Raw genomic sequence first — 19824 nt, forward strand, 5'->3', positions numbered from 1 at the left:
CACTCAGTTATCATATAGCCATACCTGCATACCAATGTTTACAGCAGCACAATTCATAATAGCTAAACCTTTGAAGCAGTTTAGATGTTCATCAATGGATGAATGGATAAAGAAAATGTGGCTGGGTATGGTGGCGCATGTCTGTATCCCAGTACTCAGGAAGCTGAAGTAGGAGGATCCCCATGAGTTGGAGGCCAACAGGATTACACAGTGAATTTAAAGCTAGCCTGAACTACATAGGGAGACCTTGTCTCAAAACAAATAAACAAAAAAGTGGTATGTATGCATAATGCAATACTACTCAGCTATAAAGAGGGATAAAATGGATGCACCTTGAAACCAATGTTAAATAAAATAAATCAGACTTATAAAACTTAAATATTGTATGGTTTCTCTCATAAGAGAAATCCAAAATATAAATGAAATATAGGGCAAAATGAAAGACCTATGGAGGAAACAAAAAGATAGATCTTTGTAAATGGGAAGATCAGCAAAAGATAGAGAGTGGGGCAGTGGAACACAGAAAGAATTTGGATGTGTTGCGAAAATGAATCAAACACCCACAAAATGTAATCATCATGTATCTAAAGACAGGAAGGAGGGAGGCGATTAAAAAGAATTAAGATGTGCTAAGTATATGTACCATCTCCCTAAAGTGAATATAAATATTACGAACTGCAAATGTATGTAATAAAATGTAAAAAAAAAAAAAAGAAAATAGTTCTTGATGGTCATTTTTGCTCAGTTACATTATTTGGAGCCATATAACTAAACATGAAAAACTAGGGCCGGTGATTTAGCTCAGTGGTACCACGCCTGCCTCGTAAGCACAAGGTCTTGAGTTTGATCCCAGGTAAAAACAGCCCCCCAACTCCAAAAAACTAGTCTGTCCCTTTGTTTGGTAGAAAATTGTTGCCTCAGAAGGGTCAATGACTTGACCAAGATTACCACTGTGTTCTCACAGATCTTGCAATGTAATGCATGTAACAGTGTAAGGTAAAGCAACTACTAACACTTAGGGTTTATGTTCAAAGTGAAGTTATAGATAGAGTCAACTAGATAATAGAAAAAAAAAAAACTACCTCAGATTACCAGATTTGGAAGAAAGCTTAGAAAAGAATTCCAAACAACAATAACAACAACAAAAATCAAGAAAAATCTTTTTCAATGGGTGCAGTGGGACATGCCTGTAACAGCACTCAGGAGGCTGAGGCAGGAGGATCACTGCAAGTTCAAGGCCACCCTGGGCTATATAGTGAGTTCAAGACCAGCCTGAACTACCTAGAGAGACCGACTTGGAAAAAAAAAAATCTTTTTCGTTAAAGAAAAGAAATTCACTACATAGGAAATAAACTCCAGAAAAAAGTCATTCGTTGTACATGTCAAAGATAACCTTTAAGTATTAACAGTTTGGTGGACCTTTTTGCCAATTTAAAGTATTTGAGACTACAGTTGTCCAGCTTAATTTCTGTACCTCCTCTGGCCATAAAGAAAAAACAGCGACAAGCTGATACAGTTATTATAAAAGTACTGTATTTACCATAAAAGCCTTTAGTGAATATGCCTATCTAGGTAGGATATAAAGTAGTGGGAAAGAATACCACGGGATGCAAATGAATCATCCTCCCCCAGCTCTTAGGGGACTTAGCAATTGACTCCATTGTCATTCACTGCTTCCTAGGGTGACACATCAACAGTCTGCTCTATGATTTGCTCTTCTAGCTCACAAGAGTAATACCGTTTCACTCATTTTCCTGCCAGTCTAAGTCCATCAACACATTTACAGAGTTTGTTTCATTATATGCTTATCCTCCACACATTCCTTTATTCAATATGTATTTAAGTTAGTTGACACTCACTTTTTTGGGTAGACTAACCCATGTATCAGAGGAGGAAATTAACCCCAATCACTTTTTGTATGTATGTATGTATGTATGTTTTATCCACCCATCTGGACCGCAAGCTCTTCAGGGAACAGTCTGCTTTTGCTTGCTTTAATGCTTCCCTCTGTAGAGATTATAAAAACTTTTCCTTGGGATAAACCTAAGTTTTGCTTGCTCATATTATCAATGATATATAACATATCCCTGAATTTCTGTCTTAAGTTAGTAACTTCCCCATAGCTATTAGTCTTGGTCATTGCAAGACACTTAAATGGTTGCAGGCACTGGAAATGGATAAAAAGCTCACAGACATGGAAAACATCACAATTAAATGGGAATGGAACACGGAACCAAACAGGGTAAGACACTGTCACTACATATTCATCTCAGGCAACTAGTCCTATAGAAAGCAAGACTCTCTCTTGACAGTGACATCAACTATACGTGAAGATAATAGAGATATAAACTAATAAATACTTTACCCCTTGGTCCCTATGTTACCATAATTTATTACTGGCAATAATGAATTATGTTAATTTTTAAAAACTCTAACATATTCAAATGGTAGTAAAAGTGACATATAAATTAAAAGAAATTTTAATTCTTTTCAAGGAAGTCTAGGTGATATAGAGGTGTTTATACAGAAACATAGTTGAATCAACAGCATTTTATTTTTTTAATTTTTGGCACCGGAGATTGAACTCGGGACCTTGCGCTTGCAAGGCAGGCGGTGGAACCACTGAGCTAAATCCCCCGGCCCTCAACAGCATTTTAAATACAGGACTAGAATGTTCTGTTTCCTGGTCCAAATCTAAGGTCTCTGTTACATGCTACCAATACTTCTATTTATATACACTTCGTCTAGAGATGTAAACTACTTACTATACAAACTTTACTGTAAGTCTGACATCCTAATGGAATGAAGAGCAGGCATTTCTACACAGAGCTCAATCAGTAAGTCATATCTACTTTTACCACTGCTTGGATGCATGTAACTGAATGGTGCATCTTTCTTACAGTTAAAGGAAAAATATCAGGAAAGTATTCATAAGAACCAAGACCTGTAGTCATTCCAGTACAGCTCTTTGAAGACAGCCTCCTTGAACAGCAGATTTTCCACAATACACAGGTCTATTTCCACTATGAAAGCTTGTGAGCTTTGTAAATTCCTTAAAGGCTAGAACCTAATTTTTCAAGGCAGTACCCTTTCCCAATTACTCCACACACTGGGATATCAGAGTTATTGTTAAATGGATCATTTAAATGACAGAGCAGGTCATTTATGCCTGGCTAAGTAGTCCTGATTGTAAATTAGGTGCTTTGGGATCCATATGCTCTCTTGTGGGTCTCCAGGGTGACAGTACTATACTGAAGCACAGGAATAGCTTACTAACTGGTCTAACTCTGAGCTGGTGATTTAAAGCTGATGGAGACTTTGCCACTACCAATCGAGTGTTCTTAACAGCTGCTTCCAGAATGCCATTTTCCAATTTGGGGCTGACTGGATTAAAGAAATCTTTGTATTTACACTTTATTTCCATTAATATATTTGGGAGAAAATGCTTCTTTTGGGTTTAACAAACACCAAGGGTAAGAAGAAAAGTCATATGGAAAACACCCTATTTGCCTCTATTAAAAAAACCCCACGCTTGCAGCCTGCCTTGCAAGAGCAAGGTCCCAAGTTCGATTTCCCATATCAAACAAACAAACAACAACCACAAAACCTCCACGTTGCTTTTTACTCAATTTCTAAACACAAAAGGTATTTCTAAAAACCTTTAAGCACTGTCACCCTAATACTCTCAATTATAACAAATCAATGAATAGTTTGGAAAAAGTGGTACTGTGTTTGAAAGCCTTGTACTGCTGAATCATCCAAATCCTATATCAGTAATTGATATCATTTCTTTGTCGTTGCCTTTTTGAATTTATTGCCTTTTTGAATTTACCTCGTCTTAAGAGAACAGAGCCAAAGTAATACTTTCTCTGGAGATAGCATGTTCGAGCTTCTCAAGGTCATTAAGAATGTTATCTAAAAAAATCTAAATAAAAGGTGTTCATAAAATATTACACATCTCACGGGAACCAAACAGGACATATGCAAATGGCAAAATCTGTTTTTACCTCAACACTGATTTAACTTTGCAAGTAGCTGTACAGTCTAAATTTTACACAGAGAAGCTGGTGTATCTTGTTATCAGATTATAAACACAATGCCTATATCATCAAAGAGTTCATTTTCCCCCAACATCCAATTATCTTTTAAAGACATACTTGTGTAATACAGAGTTCAGTTTCATTTCAGACTTTAAAAAGTTAAAGCTCAAAATATCTCAGAGTTGGAAATTTTAAAAGCAAAGAAACTAAACTAGCTGAGGTTAAGAGAGGTGTAGCATGGCATAAACCTATATTTGTTTTTTATTTTTGCGCCACCCGCTTACAACATAGGAAAATATCCTTAGCAGATGTGAAATAAAAAAGATTTTGTAACAAACTTTCTTTCTTTTCCCCTCCTTCCTTTCCTTTTCCTTCCCTCTCAATGCTGTTTTGGAAATAGCTCTTTTTATTGAGTAAAAGGATTATAACAACTTGTGCGCGCGTGTGCGTGCGTGCGTGTGGTACTGAAGACTGAACCTGAGCCCTTTGCAATGAGCTACATCTAGAGTCCTTTACATTTTTTTTTTTCAATCTTGAGATACAGTCTTGCTAAGTAGCCCAGGCTGGATGTGAATCTGTAAGCCTCCTCCCTCAGCTTCCCAGAGTGCCAGGATTATGGGAATGTGCTGAGGGTAGATGAATACTAAATTAATTTTCATATAAATGTTAAATTTCCTAATCATGTACAAATCATTTGGATGTAAAAATGTAACAGTACTAAGTACAACACATTCTTTAATTTCAGGCTACAATATATGCCAACCACATAATATCCCATCTTGGCTAGAAGAGTAATTTATTTTTTAACTTACTACCTCTAAACTATTTTCTTTCTCTAAAAGGAAGAACGTAACTGAAGAATTTTTTATCACATGAAATATTCTCCTGTGGATTTTTGTCTTATGTATAGAATTAAGCTTTTATCTTTGGACTGTCAATTTCAAATTCAAACACATCTTGCTGAAATAAACAGTATCTATGACAATGTCAACAGCTACCCAGTAATAGCAAACTCATACATTATAGAGAACTACTGTGCTGAGACCCAGTTAAAGGAAATCTTACTGAAATCTTCTTAAAAGACACCCGAACTTACAAATGGTATAAAGGTCCCCGATTCAATCACTAAATATTCTCCAGTTTATCCTCAATTTAAAGCAGAACAGATTTGAAACTAGAGCAAATTAATCATTACTTTTAACTCTGTATGGCTGACAGGTTCCCCTATCTGTTCCTGCACAAGGAAGTGTTGCTGGGGTTCAAACCACACACACTCAGAGTTTTCTGGAATGACACTGGATTTGGGTTATCTACTTTTCTGTATTATGCAGCTGCAGGCAATAATACTTTGGTCTTTGACTAGCAAGAACAAAGTACCATCAGAAATATGTACTTTTTTTTTTTTTTTTTTTTTGTAGAGGAAGTAGTTGGCTTCATGGAAATGAAATTCTGATGTTTTGCTTCCAGACTACACCGCAATGCATTCCTGGGATAAGGCCTCACATCTAGGTTGATGCTTACACTCTATGCCTATCCATTTCTTTCAAGGAATACTTTCTTTTTATCTAGTGGATAGGAAATAGTAGAGATTGAGATAAGCAATGTATATCTTCTTGTAACTAAAGCAATACATTTTCTTATTCCCTTGGCGATTGTTTCTATAAAAGAATACATGGTGGAAAAATGTGACTCATTTTACAAAAATATGTTTATAAGCAACTTTCCAAGAACACAGCCCTTTTGCTATGGCAGGAACATTTGTATTTACAACACAGAACTGAAACACCTACATGTTTCTCTGTATAACACAGCATGTTTCTCTTGGCTGAAACAATGTTTTATCTTAGTATTTGCACAAGAATTTATAAATAGGTCATCCTTGATAATTTGGCCAGAAGGACACTTAGGCATTAGTTTTGTTTTAGGGAAAACAGCAAAGTGTAACAGCATAAAACATGTTAGTCTTTTTCACTTTTTCTTTCACATGCACACAAGTTACCATCTGAAGTCTTCTTTAATTCAGTTTTCAGTTTTCCCTGGTCTTCTACTAGTTTTTTATTTTCTGCTTCCAAAACACATTCCTCATCTGTGCCTTGGGTTTTCAAGATCTACCAGAAAAGGATTAGAGGAAGAAGTAAACTTAGATCACAATGGCCAGATACTCTTATAGGAAGGAAGCTAAGTAACCTGTCTGAATTTATTGGTCTTTATTTAATTCTTTCTCTTTTTTAGTACTTAATTTTCTACAAGGTGGTTTTGCTAAAAGAGACTTGCTATCTGGCAAACACACCCAAAATATTTCTCCTTCTTATGGTAAAATCTCTGAAATGAAGATAAGAATTCCTGGTTAGGCTACAATTATGTTATCAAAATCATTTAGGTAAATAACGTGAATCCCTCTTCCTCAATTAAATGTGTGATGTAAATCTAAGGAAAGAAAAACAGTTCTGACGCTGATGTTAATTGGAAGGCTGACATTTTCTGACTGAAGAGCTACTCAGACTCTGGTTATATAGCCAAATTCTACATTTGAGTTTAACGTTATCAGGGTGAAGATGTAAGTGGACATGACAGGGCCATCTCTATGGTTGGAAAATTCTAATTTTCCCCGAACAGTCTCCAAATTACTTTTATTCACCTATTACTTTATAATGCTCTTTATATTTTAAAATCTAATCTGGCTTTAAAAATATTTGTAGCTTTTCTTTGCTAGGCAAGAAAATATATCTGAATAATGAAACAATTGACTGAAATAAAAACACCGTGGAGAAAGGTAAATTAACGTTTAAACAATAACATACGTATCCACTGGTAGGGGCCAGTTGACTAAATAAAGGGGCAGCAACCTAATACTGACAGCTTCCATAATCAAGTAAAAGAACAACTCAGGAGAATTTTTAAACAGAACTAAGGGAATAATTTCCACTATGGAGTGATACATTTTCTAATGTAAGTGGATACATTAAAACAAACAGATGTTTTAAGGAGCAATGACTAATATAAATATTTTACAACGTATGGTAATATATATACATATAAGGGATGAAAATGTAAAAGAAACATGGCTTCCACTGTTAAGTAACTTCAATCTAGTAGAAAGGATAAGGCCAGCATAAGACCAAATATAGCAGTATAATGGTGTAACAAATTAGGCCTCTTAGAGCAGGAATTAAAGCTTTAATGAATATATCATATAATCTTAATTAGTTTTCTGGAATTAGGAAGCTGAAGTATATTCTAAACTGAAGGAACCTCCTAACTTTTGAAATAAAAATTTTTTCAAAGTGCAGGACAAGGACAAAAAAATCTTCCAAACTTCTTTTAATTTGTGGCTTACTTCAAGTTCAAAATAATTCTAGCCATTATCTCACTGAATTCGGTTCATACAATCTGTGGTGATTACCCAAACTGGAAGAGAACCACTGAGCTGCAGGAATTTTACAGCGACTGGTTGAATTATTATGCCACTGACTTAGAAAACTTGGCTTTGTGTCAGTCTAGAAAATAAGCTTTCATTACCACACCTGTAAAATTGTCCAGATTTATTATGTGTAACTTCATGCTGAAGAAAGGTCAAGAGCCCTGGAGTCCGAAATTCAACAGCTGCCAGCTACAAGAACACGCGTGTCACTGTCCCACCTACTCTATCCCACCTTGTTGAGTGGCTGGGAAAGAGTCAGTGAGAAGTAAAGCTTTATCCCGTCATTTTAGAGCAATTAAATTAAATGTTGATTGGTCCTTCGCCATTATTACATTTATTTAACTGAGTATCAAAAGGGAAAGGGGTCTTAGGCACAAACAAGTCATTTTAGAGGCTAGAACAGGAGCTAAAGGCAAGAAATGATGAGGTTACAAGTGTGGATTCTAGAGTCAAGCTGTTTGTGTTCAATTTTCTGTCACTTACTGGCTGTATGATTTTGTGTAAGCTACTGAACCTTCCTGTGCCTCTGTTTCCTCATCTATAGAATGCAGATAATAAACTATAAACCTCATGGGGCTGTTGTGAGAATTCAAAGTTAATACCTTAACTGTGAAGCATTTGAGGCGATGCCTGGCATAGTGCTGACTATTAGTTACAGCTAAGGAACCTTGAGGCCTGGAACATTATGGCGGGAACTTGCCCCATTGCCCCAAGTCATACTGCTACTGGGACCAGCACCCAAGTCTCTTGGTTTTCAGCATAATGCTCCTTCTACTAGGTAACAGACCTCTGATAGAGAATAAAGAGTTATTTTAACAATTTCATTGTTCCTTAGTTAGTATTTTGAAACCCACAGAAGTATTCAGATTGGGGGCCGGGGATGTAGCTCAGTGGTTCCTCACCTGCCTGGCAAGCACAAGGTCCTGAGTTTGATACCTGGTACCAGAAAACTGACATTCTAACCTATGGCCTTTATTGTTACTTTACCGGTCAGTTAGTTCCACTCTGAGGACTGAGTGCTCAGTTCAGACTTCCTTTCCACTGTGTACTGGCTCCAGTCTAGCATACCTGCGCTTCCTCTGAACATCTAGGATTGCGTTACAGCTGTGTACAGAGCAGGGAACCATGACAGCATGGGATCAAAGGAAAGGAAAAAAAGACAAAGGAGAAAAACCCCAAAGGAGGTCAAGGAACCAGTGACCATGAAATAAATATCTTTGCAAGGGTAACTGGATTTTTTGGTTGTTGTGGTTTCTGGTGCTGGAAATTGAGCCCAGGGCTTTGAGCATGCTAGGCAAGTGCTTTACCACTGAGCCACATCCCCAGCCTGGGAAACTGGCTTTTGGTAACAGTTTCCAAAATGTTTGAGGATAGGGAATTTTTTCAAGAACAAGACTAATTAAAGTACATTAATTATGGTGCATATGATAAAAATAATAGTATCAAAACTTTATAAAATACTTTCCTTTTTCTTACAGCGGAAAGATGGGAAAACAACTGAAGAGGGAAAAAGCAGTATTCTAATAGTAGTTGGATTTCATTACTCTAAAATACTGTTCATAATTTTAAATTGGTAAGGGTACATGGTAAGCCTTTCCATAAATACAAGGCTATGCATCTTTGAGTTTAGTTGTCATATAGTAATCAAAGCTTTTAGGACTGTGGTTTTATTTTTATGCTGTGAAATGAGATTATACCTATAAGCTTAACCTATTATTTATTGAAGTAACTTCAAGATACAAAATTAAGTTATTATGTTGCTGAAACATTCCAAAAGAAGCAAAAAATGACATTGTTTATTTGCTTTTGAATATAGAAAATATCAACATCTTGATTTCTAGGAACTGTATTTATAAAAGGAAATTTACAAGCCATGAATAGATGGCTTTTCAAAACAGCACAAAATAAAGCAAAATATTACCTCATTCTTTTACTTTAAGTTTCCTTAAATGACGCTGGACACGGTCAACTCGAAACACTTTTAAATTCTGTTTCTATGAAAAGAAATCTTTAACTTTTTGTTATAGACTAAATGAGACAAATACTATAAAAAGTAAAACACGGAGTTTGAATAGGTGATCATGATAGTGTAGCATCATTCAACTTTTTGCAGTTAGTTTTGCCTCATTTCATAGATTTTAGAAAGCTTTATACTGTGCCACATAATAGCTAGCTCATTTAGAATTGATGAAAGGTAGTGCTTATAGCTCTCTGTGTCAGAGGCTGGGCTTTTGGACTTAAACAAGGATTTTAATTCTCTGTGGTAGACTCAAAAATACTCCTCATATAACAGTGTAATGTATAATGCTGTTGCATTTCATTATAGAAAAACAATCCTATTCCATCATTTTAGGAACACTTTCTTTAAGAAAATCTGTCTTACGTCTAAATGGGTCCGGTGATTTTTTTCCCTAAGAAGCAATAGTGAAACTTACGGGCCTTAGTATGAATTAAAAACACTGCTATGAGATCTGAGTCCTAAATTTTAAATTTAAGAAAAAAATACCGAAAGTACTTTTACATCTTTCATTTTTCCATCTGTGGTTCTTTTTAGTCCCTAGGGCAGAAACACTAGCACAAGATCCACACTCTCCCTAAATGTCAGGGGAAAGATGGCATCCTGTTCTCAAAGAAGAGATATCATCAGCATCATCAGATTAAAGACTTTAAATATGATGCACAATCATCAGTCTAGCAGCAATGAACTCCCTCTGCTTTCTACATAAATGATCTAACTGAAAAAGAAACAGAAACAGAATTGTAAAGATTTATGTTAGGTTATGAGATAAAATCCACAGTAATGCAGGGACTGAAATTCACACTCCCTTGAGTCATAGGAAATAGGTCCGATGGCATTAATTTACTGTTGGGAAAAAGCAAATCTAAAGAACAGTAAAAGTACTTTTGAAATAATCATTCAATAGAATCATATTGCTATTTGTGGCCATTTTCTGCCAATAAATTATGAAAGTCCTCCTTTCGGTGTTGAAAAGCAATACATCACTTCTTTGGAATATCAACAGCATTTGTATAAATGATTACAAAGAAAATGAAATACCCGTTTAAGTTTTTCATTCTCTTCCATGAATCTCTGGGCAGCCTTATTAGTATTTTCTGCTTGAGTTTTAAGTACTCCTTTGTTTGACAGTTCTTTTGCCAGCTGAGTAATAAGTGTAACCAGACGTCTCAACACCCTGAGGAGAAAAAAAATCAGAATAGCTCATAACCAGATGGTCCAGTGACTCCCAGTTAGGCACAGAGGTGTGGTGGTGAAGAGGATATTCAAAATGGAACACATTTAAAAAAAAAAAAAAAGACAAATGTAACTCTCAGCTAAAACAAGCCTATGGATTCCTTTGGAATCTTTGTTAGAAGCTTATAATTGGAATAGCCAGGAGAATATACAGGTCGAGTGGCACTTTTCTCTCTTTATTTTTTGTGGTTCTAGGGGCACTGAACCTAGGGCCTTATGCATACAGTGGTACTTCTTATTTTTCTTGTAGAGGCCCCTAGCCAGTAACAGTAGAAACAGGAGAATTTCAGACAGTGTGGCAAGGCGAGAAAGAGAAAAAAAATTATTTTGGCCTGTGTCAAAATTTACCAAAGAGCATTGTATAAGGTTGGCCAAGCCTAAAAACTGCTCATTCACATGTTTACATGTAACTTCCATTGTTAGGAAGTGTAATTCATTGCTTCAGTTATTCATTCAGTAGGTATTTCCCGAGGAACTGGTAGGTGTTAAACACGGTATCAGGTGCCAGGGACACTACAGAAAATGAACTCAGTGTAGAAAACCTTAAGGAGTTTAAATTCTAGTTAAGAGGCATGGCTTTAAAACCGTATTATTTGTGAGTGATACCAGAAAGTTAAGTATATGCATATTCTAAAAGAGCAGAAGACCCATCTACTTTGGGAGGAATGATGGGCACAGAAGGCTTCCCTGAGAAAGAGGCTAAGGAAGACTGGGAGTTAGCCAGGTGAAGAGGGAAGGAAGAGTTCTGGCAGAAGAAAACGGGTTGTATGATGCCCTCGAAGTGGGAAGGAGCTGGGGACGCCGTAACACTCTCTATTTGTTGTAAGCAGGAATGAATAAATAAATAGTGAAGGTGAATGAGGTGGAATTGTATTAGACACATCAGAGAACAGTGTGAGAGAAGACTCCAGAGAGGCAGGGAGGCGCGGTCACTCAAGGACCTATGGAACTAGCAGACCTATAAGCTGCAGCTTATATTATTTATTCGAGTATATCATCTAAGTTCTTTTATGAAGATGTTAGTACAGTAAAATGACTGTGGAATAGGTAGAAAAAAATAAGAAAGAGAAATCTAAATAATTTTTTACAACTAAAAGTATGCTTTTTACTTACAGCCAAAAAAATAACGAAAATCCCGAAATGTAAAGATTTCTTTGAGATCTGAAAAGTTTCATCTGTGTATGTTCATAGGCGCTTGTTTTGGTGGCTGAGATCTTCTCAAGGGAATGAGCATAGGAATATTTCCTCACTTCTCTGACAGCATCTATCACAGAAACAGAAAACATCCTTTTTTTTTTGGTACTGGGGACTGAACTCCCAACTTTGCGCTTGTGAGGCAGGTGCGGTGCCACTGACCTAAATCCCCGGCCCTCTTTTGGTTTTTAAGAATATAAAAATTATTAAAAGTGACAGGCAATTTTAGAATAAATTATCAAACTTTTCAATGATGGAGTTTGGGTACGGGCTTCTGTCTGTCCTTCAGTACCTGGGGAAGTATCAGGCTGGAAGTAGGTACTTTGCAAATGGGTATTAGTAGCAGATTACAAATTATTTTGGCATTTTATTTTAAATCACTAATAGACTTACCATCACTGTTCTGTTGTCTTTTGTTATTCTGCAAACTCTTTTATCTTTCACTCTATCCCTTGTGACGAAAATTTAATGTATTAACAATTAACAGGTATAAATAACAATTCCAAGAGACAACACTATTTCTCTTACAGTATTAGCATTTTGTTATGTCTATTAAACAACTGAGATCTTTAGAAATATTTGGTTCCATTGAAATTTTCACTGGCATAAATTTATTAAGATGGGATTTGACCTGTGGTGGCACACACCTCCCCAACTAGCAAGTGGTGGCACCTGCTACTGGACATGTTCAGAGAGCTGTCCTATGATGTATTTTAGATCTAGGGGAGCTGTTTCTTTCCAGGAGAGAATAGATACGTGCTTTTGAGGATCTATATTTAGTACACTCTTAGTCACTGGATTCTTGCATGTCCTGGAGATCTGCTTTAGATCTGCCAATGGGGCCAAAAGCAACTTCTACTACTGTATTTCTTTCACGTGACCATGAGCATTCTTGGGAAAGCATTTTTGCCATATAAGGAAAAGAACTCCTGTCAGAAAACTGAAGCCATTTTGACTATTTGATTTTATTTTTTACAGCAGCTTTACTGCAACATAATTCACATAACATAAAAATGGCCTTTTTAGTATATTCATAATACTAAATACTTTTGTGACCATCATTATCTAATTTCATAACATTTTCATCATCCTCAAAAGAAACTGTATCCATGCTTCCTCTACTCCAACTCCTAACCACCATTGTGTCTGTACGGATCTGCTTATTCTGTACACTTCATATAAATGAATTAATATGCCAATCTGTTTTCTTCACTTAGCATAATGCTTTCAAGGTTCAACTGTTACAGTATATACAGTATATATCATTACTTTTTATGACTAAATAATATTCCACTGTACAGATACAACACTTTTCATTTATATCCATTCATCAGCTGATGGACGTCTTGGTTGTCTCCACTGGATTGTTACGGAAATGCTGCTAGGAATGTTCATGTACTCATTTTGTGCGGATATGTTTTCATTCCTCCTAGTAAATACCCAGGAGTAGAACTGCCACATGGGTACTCTGTTTAACTTTCTGAGGAACTTTTTTCCAAAGCAGCTGTACCATTTTACATTCCAACAAGCTGTATAAGATGGTCCCAACTTCTCCACATCCTCAGCAACATTTGTTATCATCTATCTTTTTTATTACAGACACCCTAGTGAGGGTGAAACAACATTTTCTGATGGCTAATGATGTTAAGCATCTTTTCAAGTGCTTACTGACCATCTGTATTTCATCTGTGGAGAAATGTGTATTCAGATCCTTCATCCATTTTCAAAGTGAGTTATTTGCCTTTTTATTTGTTCCCCAAATTTCTTTTGCAGATTTCTTTTTCAAGCCAAGATTGAACATTCATCACACACAGTTTAACCCCTCTGTGGTCTTTTGATGTACAATGCCTAGCTATGAAGATCTGACTGGATCAGGTTTAATACTGTGGCAGGAATCCTTCTTACTGTGACTTTATTTGGTTTTAGGATCATCTATTAGTTGGGGTTCTCCAGACAAACAAAACCAATAGGAGCTGGGGATTTAGCTCAGTGGCACCGTGCCTGCCTCACAAGTGCAAGGTCCTGACTTCAATCCCCGGTATGGCAAGAAACAGAACAAAAAAACCCCCCGAGAACACCAAGAGTGTGTGTGTGAAGAGGAAGAGAGGAAAGAAGGTGGGATGGGTGGTTTGTTGGTTGTTTGATTTTAATGAATTGCCTCATGGGAAAGCTTGGTAAAGCCATAATCTGCAGGACAGACCTGCAGGCTGGAGACCCAGGGAAGAGTTAGTTTGCCGGCAGAATTTCTTCTTGCTTAGGGAAGTCAGTCTGTCCTGTTAAGGCCTTCTCATGACTGGGTAACACCCTCCCATATTATGGAGAGTATAATTTGCTTTACTCAAAGTCCACTTATTTACATATTAATTTTAGCTAAAATGCACCTTAATAGGCATATTCACAATAATGCCTGATCAAGTATCTAGGCACTGTGGTAGAGCCATGTTGAGAAATAAAATTAATCATTGGAGATAGTGACTGTAAGATTTCTGTAGTATAAAGGTTTTACGTTTTTTTTCAATCAGACCTCCAATTCTGTGTCTGAAAAGATTTCTTTTATTCAGCTGTTATGAGTTTTCTGCTTGTCTGAATAAATTTTAGAATCAACGGGTCAATGTCCACAAAAATGCCTGTAGGATTTGGTTTTATTTATTTATTTATTTTTTGGTACTGGGGATCGAACTTGGGTCCTTGCGCTTGCGCAGCAGGTGGTGAAACCACTGAGCTAAATCCCTGGCCTGCCTATAGGATTTTGACAGGGACTCTATAGAATGCACTGACTGATTTTGGAAGAATGAGCATTTTAATAATATTGAGTCTTCCCACTGATGAAAGTACCTCCACTTATTTTGATCTTTTAAAATTTCTACCAACAATGTTTTTGTAATCGTTAATACACAGCTCTTATACATTAATTTATAAAGACTATTTTAGGCTTCTGGGTTAAACTTATAAAAGGAATTTCTAGAAATTTCATTTTCCAGTTGTTTAGTATTTACAATATGGGCACACAATTAATTTTTGAATATTGACCTTATATTACGTGATTCCACTACATTAATTTCTTTTACATAGTACCTTCCTTGTAGATACTTAAGGAGTTTCTACCAAAACAATCCTGTCAGCCAGATGTGGCAGCACATGAGACAGCAAGATCACAAGTTTGAGGCCAGTCTGGACAACTCAGTGAAGTCTGTTTCAAAATAAAGAACAAAACAAGGGCTGGGGATGCAGCTTAATGAAAGACACTAGGTTTAACCCCAGCACCACAAAACGAACTCCGCCCTAGCCCAAATAATACTATCTACAAATAAGTACTATTTCACTTCTTTCTTTGTAAATGTATCCGTTCTATTTTCTGGACTTGTTATCTTGATTAGGACATCTATTACTTAAATGAATAAAAACAGTAAAACTGAATATCCTTGCCTTGTTCTCAGTCTTACAGGGGAAGTTTTCAACATTTAAAACAGTATGATGCTAGCTTGAGGCTTTTTGGTAGGTCAGATTCCTTACAATAGGGGATTTTCCTTCTAATCCTAATTTGCCAATTAAAAAAAATGAGTGAATATTCTTAAGGTAGAAATTAAGATCAGTCATTTTAAATTTTTTCCCTAATAAACATTTAAGCTATAAATTTTCCTCTCAACAGTGCTTTAGTGACATACCACAAATTTTGATGCATTTTCATTATTCACTTAAAATATTTTCTAGTTTTTCTTGTGTGCTCTTTGGTCCAAGTGTTATTGACAAGTATCTTGTCTGATTTCCAAACAGGTAGACTTTTCCTGGTATTTGTTACTCTTTTCTATTTTATATCATCTGCACGATTTCAATCTTTTGTATTCACTGATACTTGCCAGAGGACTGGGGGATGTACCTAGCCCTTTCTAAATATTTCAAGACAGAGTCTCGCTAAGTCACTAAGTTGCCTAGGCTAGGCTCAAACTTGTGATCCTCCTGCTTCAGCCTCCCAGAGAGTTGGGATTATAGGTGTGGGCTATGGTACCTGACTAATTTTTATACTTTTTAAAGGGTAAGTCTGCTTGGCTTAATTTTTACTTCAGTAAATTTTTAATTCCCGGGACACAGGCTCTATCCCTAGGAAATGAGTCTTTCTGTAATTTCAGTAGAAAAGTTTTCAAGTCTTTATCAAGCCCATCTTACATAAGGCTCAAACTTCAAACTGTCTCTTCTTGGTAGGCAGCAGGCAAAATTTCCAATCAGTTCTTGCTGCTTCCCAGCTGCTAATGTCCCCACGAGCTCCTTGGAATCTTCCCTACCTATCCACGGTTCAAGAGTCAGCCAAGGACTTAGGGGAAGGTGTGTTTATTCACAGATCTTTGGTTTCCTTTCTGGGGTTCTCATCCATCTTAGACATTTCCCCTTCATTTTTGGCCTTTCTCATACCTTCAGAGCAGCCACTGGCTTTTGAGTGGCAGCTGCCCATGCCATGTAGACTGTAAAGTGGTTGGAAAAGAAGCCATAAAAGCCAGGCGTAGTGGCACATGCCTGTAATCCCAATACTTGGGAGGCTGAGGTAGGAGTATCACTATGAGTTTGAGGCCACCTGGACTACATAGTGAGCTCAAGGCCAGCCTGAACTACATAGTTAGACCCTGTCTCAACAAACAAACAAATAAACAAAGAAGAAGCTATAAAATTGATCACACCCAGTGTGATTTCCTCTTTAAGGATAGACTGACCTCCTCCTTCTGCTTGCTTTTGGTTATATTACCAAATACTCTTTTATTTTCAAATGCTTTTTTCATATTACCCAGGGTTCAGAATTTTTAATCATGGAAGGGATAGTCTAACATAAATTTCCTTTGTCAGTGCTAATAACAGGACTCCTATGTCTTTTAAAAAAATGTTCACTTTATTTACTTTTTCTTTTTGCGGGATTGGAGATTGAACCCAAGGCTTCTGCACTAAGCTACATCTCCAGCCCATTTTTTATTTTGTGATGGGGGCTCGCTGAGTCACTCAATTGCCCAGGCTAGGCTCAAACTTGCAATCCTCCTGTCTCAGTCTCCCAGAGTTTTAATTAACTGGGGTGAAATCCATATAAAATTAAATCAACTGGTTTAAACAACCAGTGGCATTTAGGATATCACATTATTGAGCAACCTACATCCATCTACTACCACATTACTATCACCCCAAACTAAAACCCAAACAATGCACTCCAAAATTATAAAATTCTTAATTTTTTGGCTTTATATTTGTATGCTGTTTTTGTTTCTGTCACTGAAGATCTTACCTTCTAGTACTATTAAAACTTCTTTGCTCCATGCTGCAATATACATAGTTTAAAAATTTCCAAGCATAAAACTACTAACTGAAGTTTCATATTTTATTACAATTCTTATTGTTCTTAAAATATGAGCTGCTTGAAAGAATTCCCTGTATCATATACTATCTGACATACTATTTGATGTGTTTGTTCTGGTTTACTTTCAGTGCCAGAGCTTGCTTTTTCCCTAGCTTCCTAAGCTTTGTTTTAAGTTTTCTTTTTCTAAGTTCTAGACCAGTTCAACATTGGTATTACCTGGTTTTTCAAAGTGATGGCAGAACTGATGGCAAAGCAATCTAGTTTCATGTTTTTCTGAAGTAGTGGTCCTTCATCATAATGTTATATTTCTTTTATGAAAACTAGTCTGTATATGTTTTATATATCCATTTGGATTCACTTGACAAATTATATTTTTCTGCACTATTACCCCAGGTTTTCACAAATGTATCTGCACAGAGTTATATAAAATGCTCTGTTTGATGTTCTTTAATAAAATGTACTCTTAGGGCTGGGGATTTAGCTCAATGTCACCACACCTGCCTTGCAAGTGCAAGGTTCTGAGACAGATCTGGGTGGTGGCGGGGGGGGGGGGGTGTACTTTTTTATTTTTTTGATGGTACTGGGGAATGAATGTGGAGCCTTGCACATGCCAGGCAAACATTCTACCACTGAGCTACAAAACCGAGCTAAATCCCCAGATCTTTTTATAACTTTGCTGGTTTCTTGTGACCCTCCTGCCTTAGCTTCCTGAGTAGCTGGGGTTACAGGCATGTGCCACTGAGCCTGGCTTCCTCTTTTTTTTTCCTCCTGTGGTATGGTGGATTAAACCCAGGGCTTTTGCACTGGAAAACACCTTAAGCCCTTTTCTCTCTCTTCTGAGATGGGGTCTTGCTAAGTCACTGAGTTGCTCAGGTTGGGCTCAAACTTCTGATCTTCCTGTCTCTGCTCCCCAAAGTACTGGTTTCCGCTATCTTATTAGCAGTTTTATCTTTGTCATTCTTCAAATTGCTTCCATAATATAGTAAGAGCATGCTGACAACAAACCAATCAAACCAAAAGGCTAGCCAATATTAGTGAAGTTTGAGAATAAATGGTCATATAAACCCATTTGTAGAGTAGATCACTTGTATATTACATCAAAAAAACTATGTCTGAAACAGGGAACGAGGTTAACAACAAGGGAAGGGTATGACATGCAATCAATTTTCTATACATCATGTGAAGATGGTGTTTTTTGATAGATCACATTTATAGAAACTTCCTAATTCCTGGAATGTACTTCTACAAATACTAATCCTTCAATCTTTTACCTACAAAGAGTGATCAAAATATCTCGTGAATATATCAATTTAAAAAATATCTCAGTAAAAAACACATTTCCATTAACTGCCTTGAAATAGTTCCCCTTGCTTTGAACACACATAGCCCATCATTCTTGTCACTTTCTGAAGCAGTTCTGGAAGTCTTCTTTCAGGAAGTCTCTCTGTGAGGTATGATAAAAAATACAGTGATGCTGCTGCTGAATGTCATCCAAGGGAAAGGGGGGCTCATAAAATCACTACAGTGTGTTCTCATCCACTTTATTCACCAGATCTGGTACTGCGTGACGTCTGGCTGATCCCCAAGGTCAAAATGACCACGAAGGGTAAACATTTTGAATCAATTCAGGACACTGAGGCAGCCATGACTGCACAGCTGAAGACACCCGCTACTTCAGAAAGCGGCAAGAATGATGGGATAAGTGTGTCTGAAGTGAGGGTAGTATTTTGAGGGGGATTCATGTCTCTTACTGTAATAAATTAAAAAAGGGTTTTCAACATTCACTGTATTTTTAATCACACCTTGTACATATTTTTCTGTTTCCTACTTCCTTTTCTACTTAAATTTATACCCTGATACAGACATGCATACAGGCTTTGTTATTATTGGCTCTAGGAATATACATACATACACATATATATATATATATAAACTTTATAACTGGGCCAGGGATTTAGCTCAGTGGTTCCGCTGCCTGCCTTGCAAGTGCAAGGTCCAGAGTTTGATCCCTGGTACAAAAAAAAAAAAAAAAAAAAAAAAAAAAAATATATATATATATATATATATATATATAAATTACTTATTAGAGACAGAATCAACAAGAAAAATGAAACACATTTCACAAACAAAATACAAACTACGCTCAAGTAATCTATTAGTTCTGCATTACAACATTTTATTTTAGTAGACTAGGACTCTGCATTATGCACTTCACATGTATTACTATATTAAAACCTTAAAACACCTTAAGGAAGCAGGCACTATAAGATCATTTTGAGATAAAGACCCTGAAATTTAAAGGTAAGTTTTATCTGGCTGCCTTAACTACCCGTGATGTTAATGGAGCAGAATTACCCATTCTGCCTGCAGATGCAGGCTCCAGCCAGCTGTTTGGATTCTGCTTTGTGGCACTCTAGCCATATCTTTCCAGATGAAGAGTGGTTACATGGTGTTAACTGGACCAATTTGTTTTCTTGGAACTTAAAGTTGGGATTCAGAGATGGCTAATTAATCTTGGTACTGTACGTGGTTGAAGTGATAACATCTGGCAGCTGTGTGTGCCTATTGTCTGTCTTGAGGGTGG

General features: G+C 36.7%; 1 protein-coding gene across 1 annotated transcript in view; it reads right to left on the reverse strand.

The window, feature by feature from the left end:
* Positions 1 to 19824, reverse strand: part of LOC101703428 (tRNA-dihydrouridine(20a/20b) synthase [NAD(P)+]-like) — a 65727-nt gene that overhangs the window by 24438 nt on the left and 21465 nt on the right. The window contains exons 9-11 of the mRNA XM_087206503.1: positions 11828 to 11978; positions 10520 to 10655; positions 6040 to 6148 (exon numbers count right to left, since the gene is read on the reverse strand). Of these exons, the coding sequence (XP_087062629.1) occupies positions 6040 to 6148; positions 10520 to 10655; positions 11828 to 11978 (396 nt within the window). The remainder of the gene's footprint in view (positions 1 to 6039; positions 6149 to 10519; positions 10656 to 11827; positions 11979 to 19824) is intronic.

This window comes from Heterocephalus glaber, unplaced genomic scaffold (genome assembly GCF_053883595.1).
Source record: "Heterocephalus glaber isolate CG9 unplaced genomic scaffold, H.glaber_assembly_v1.0 deba00000676, whole genome shotgun sequence".
Classification (NCBI taxonomy): Eukaryota; Metazoa; Chordata; class Mammalia; order Rodentia; family Bathyergidae; genus Heterocephalus; species Heterocephalus glaber.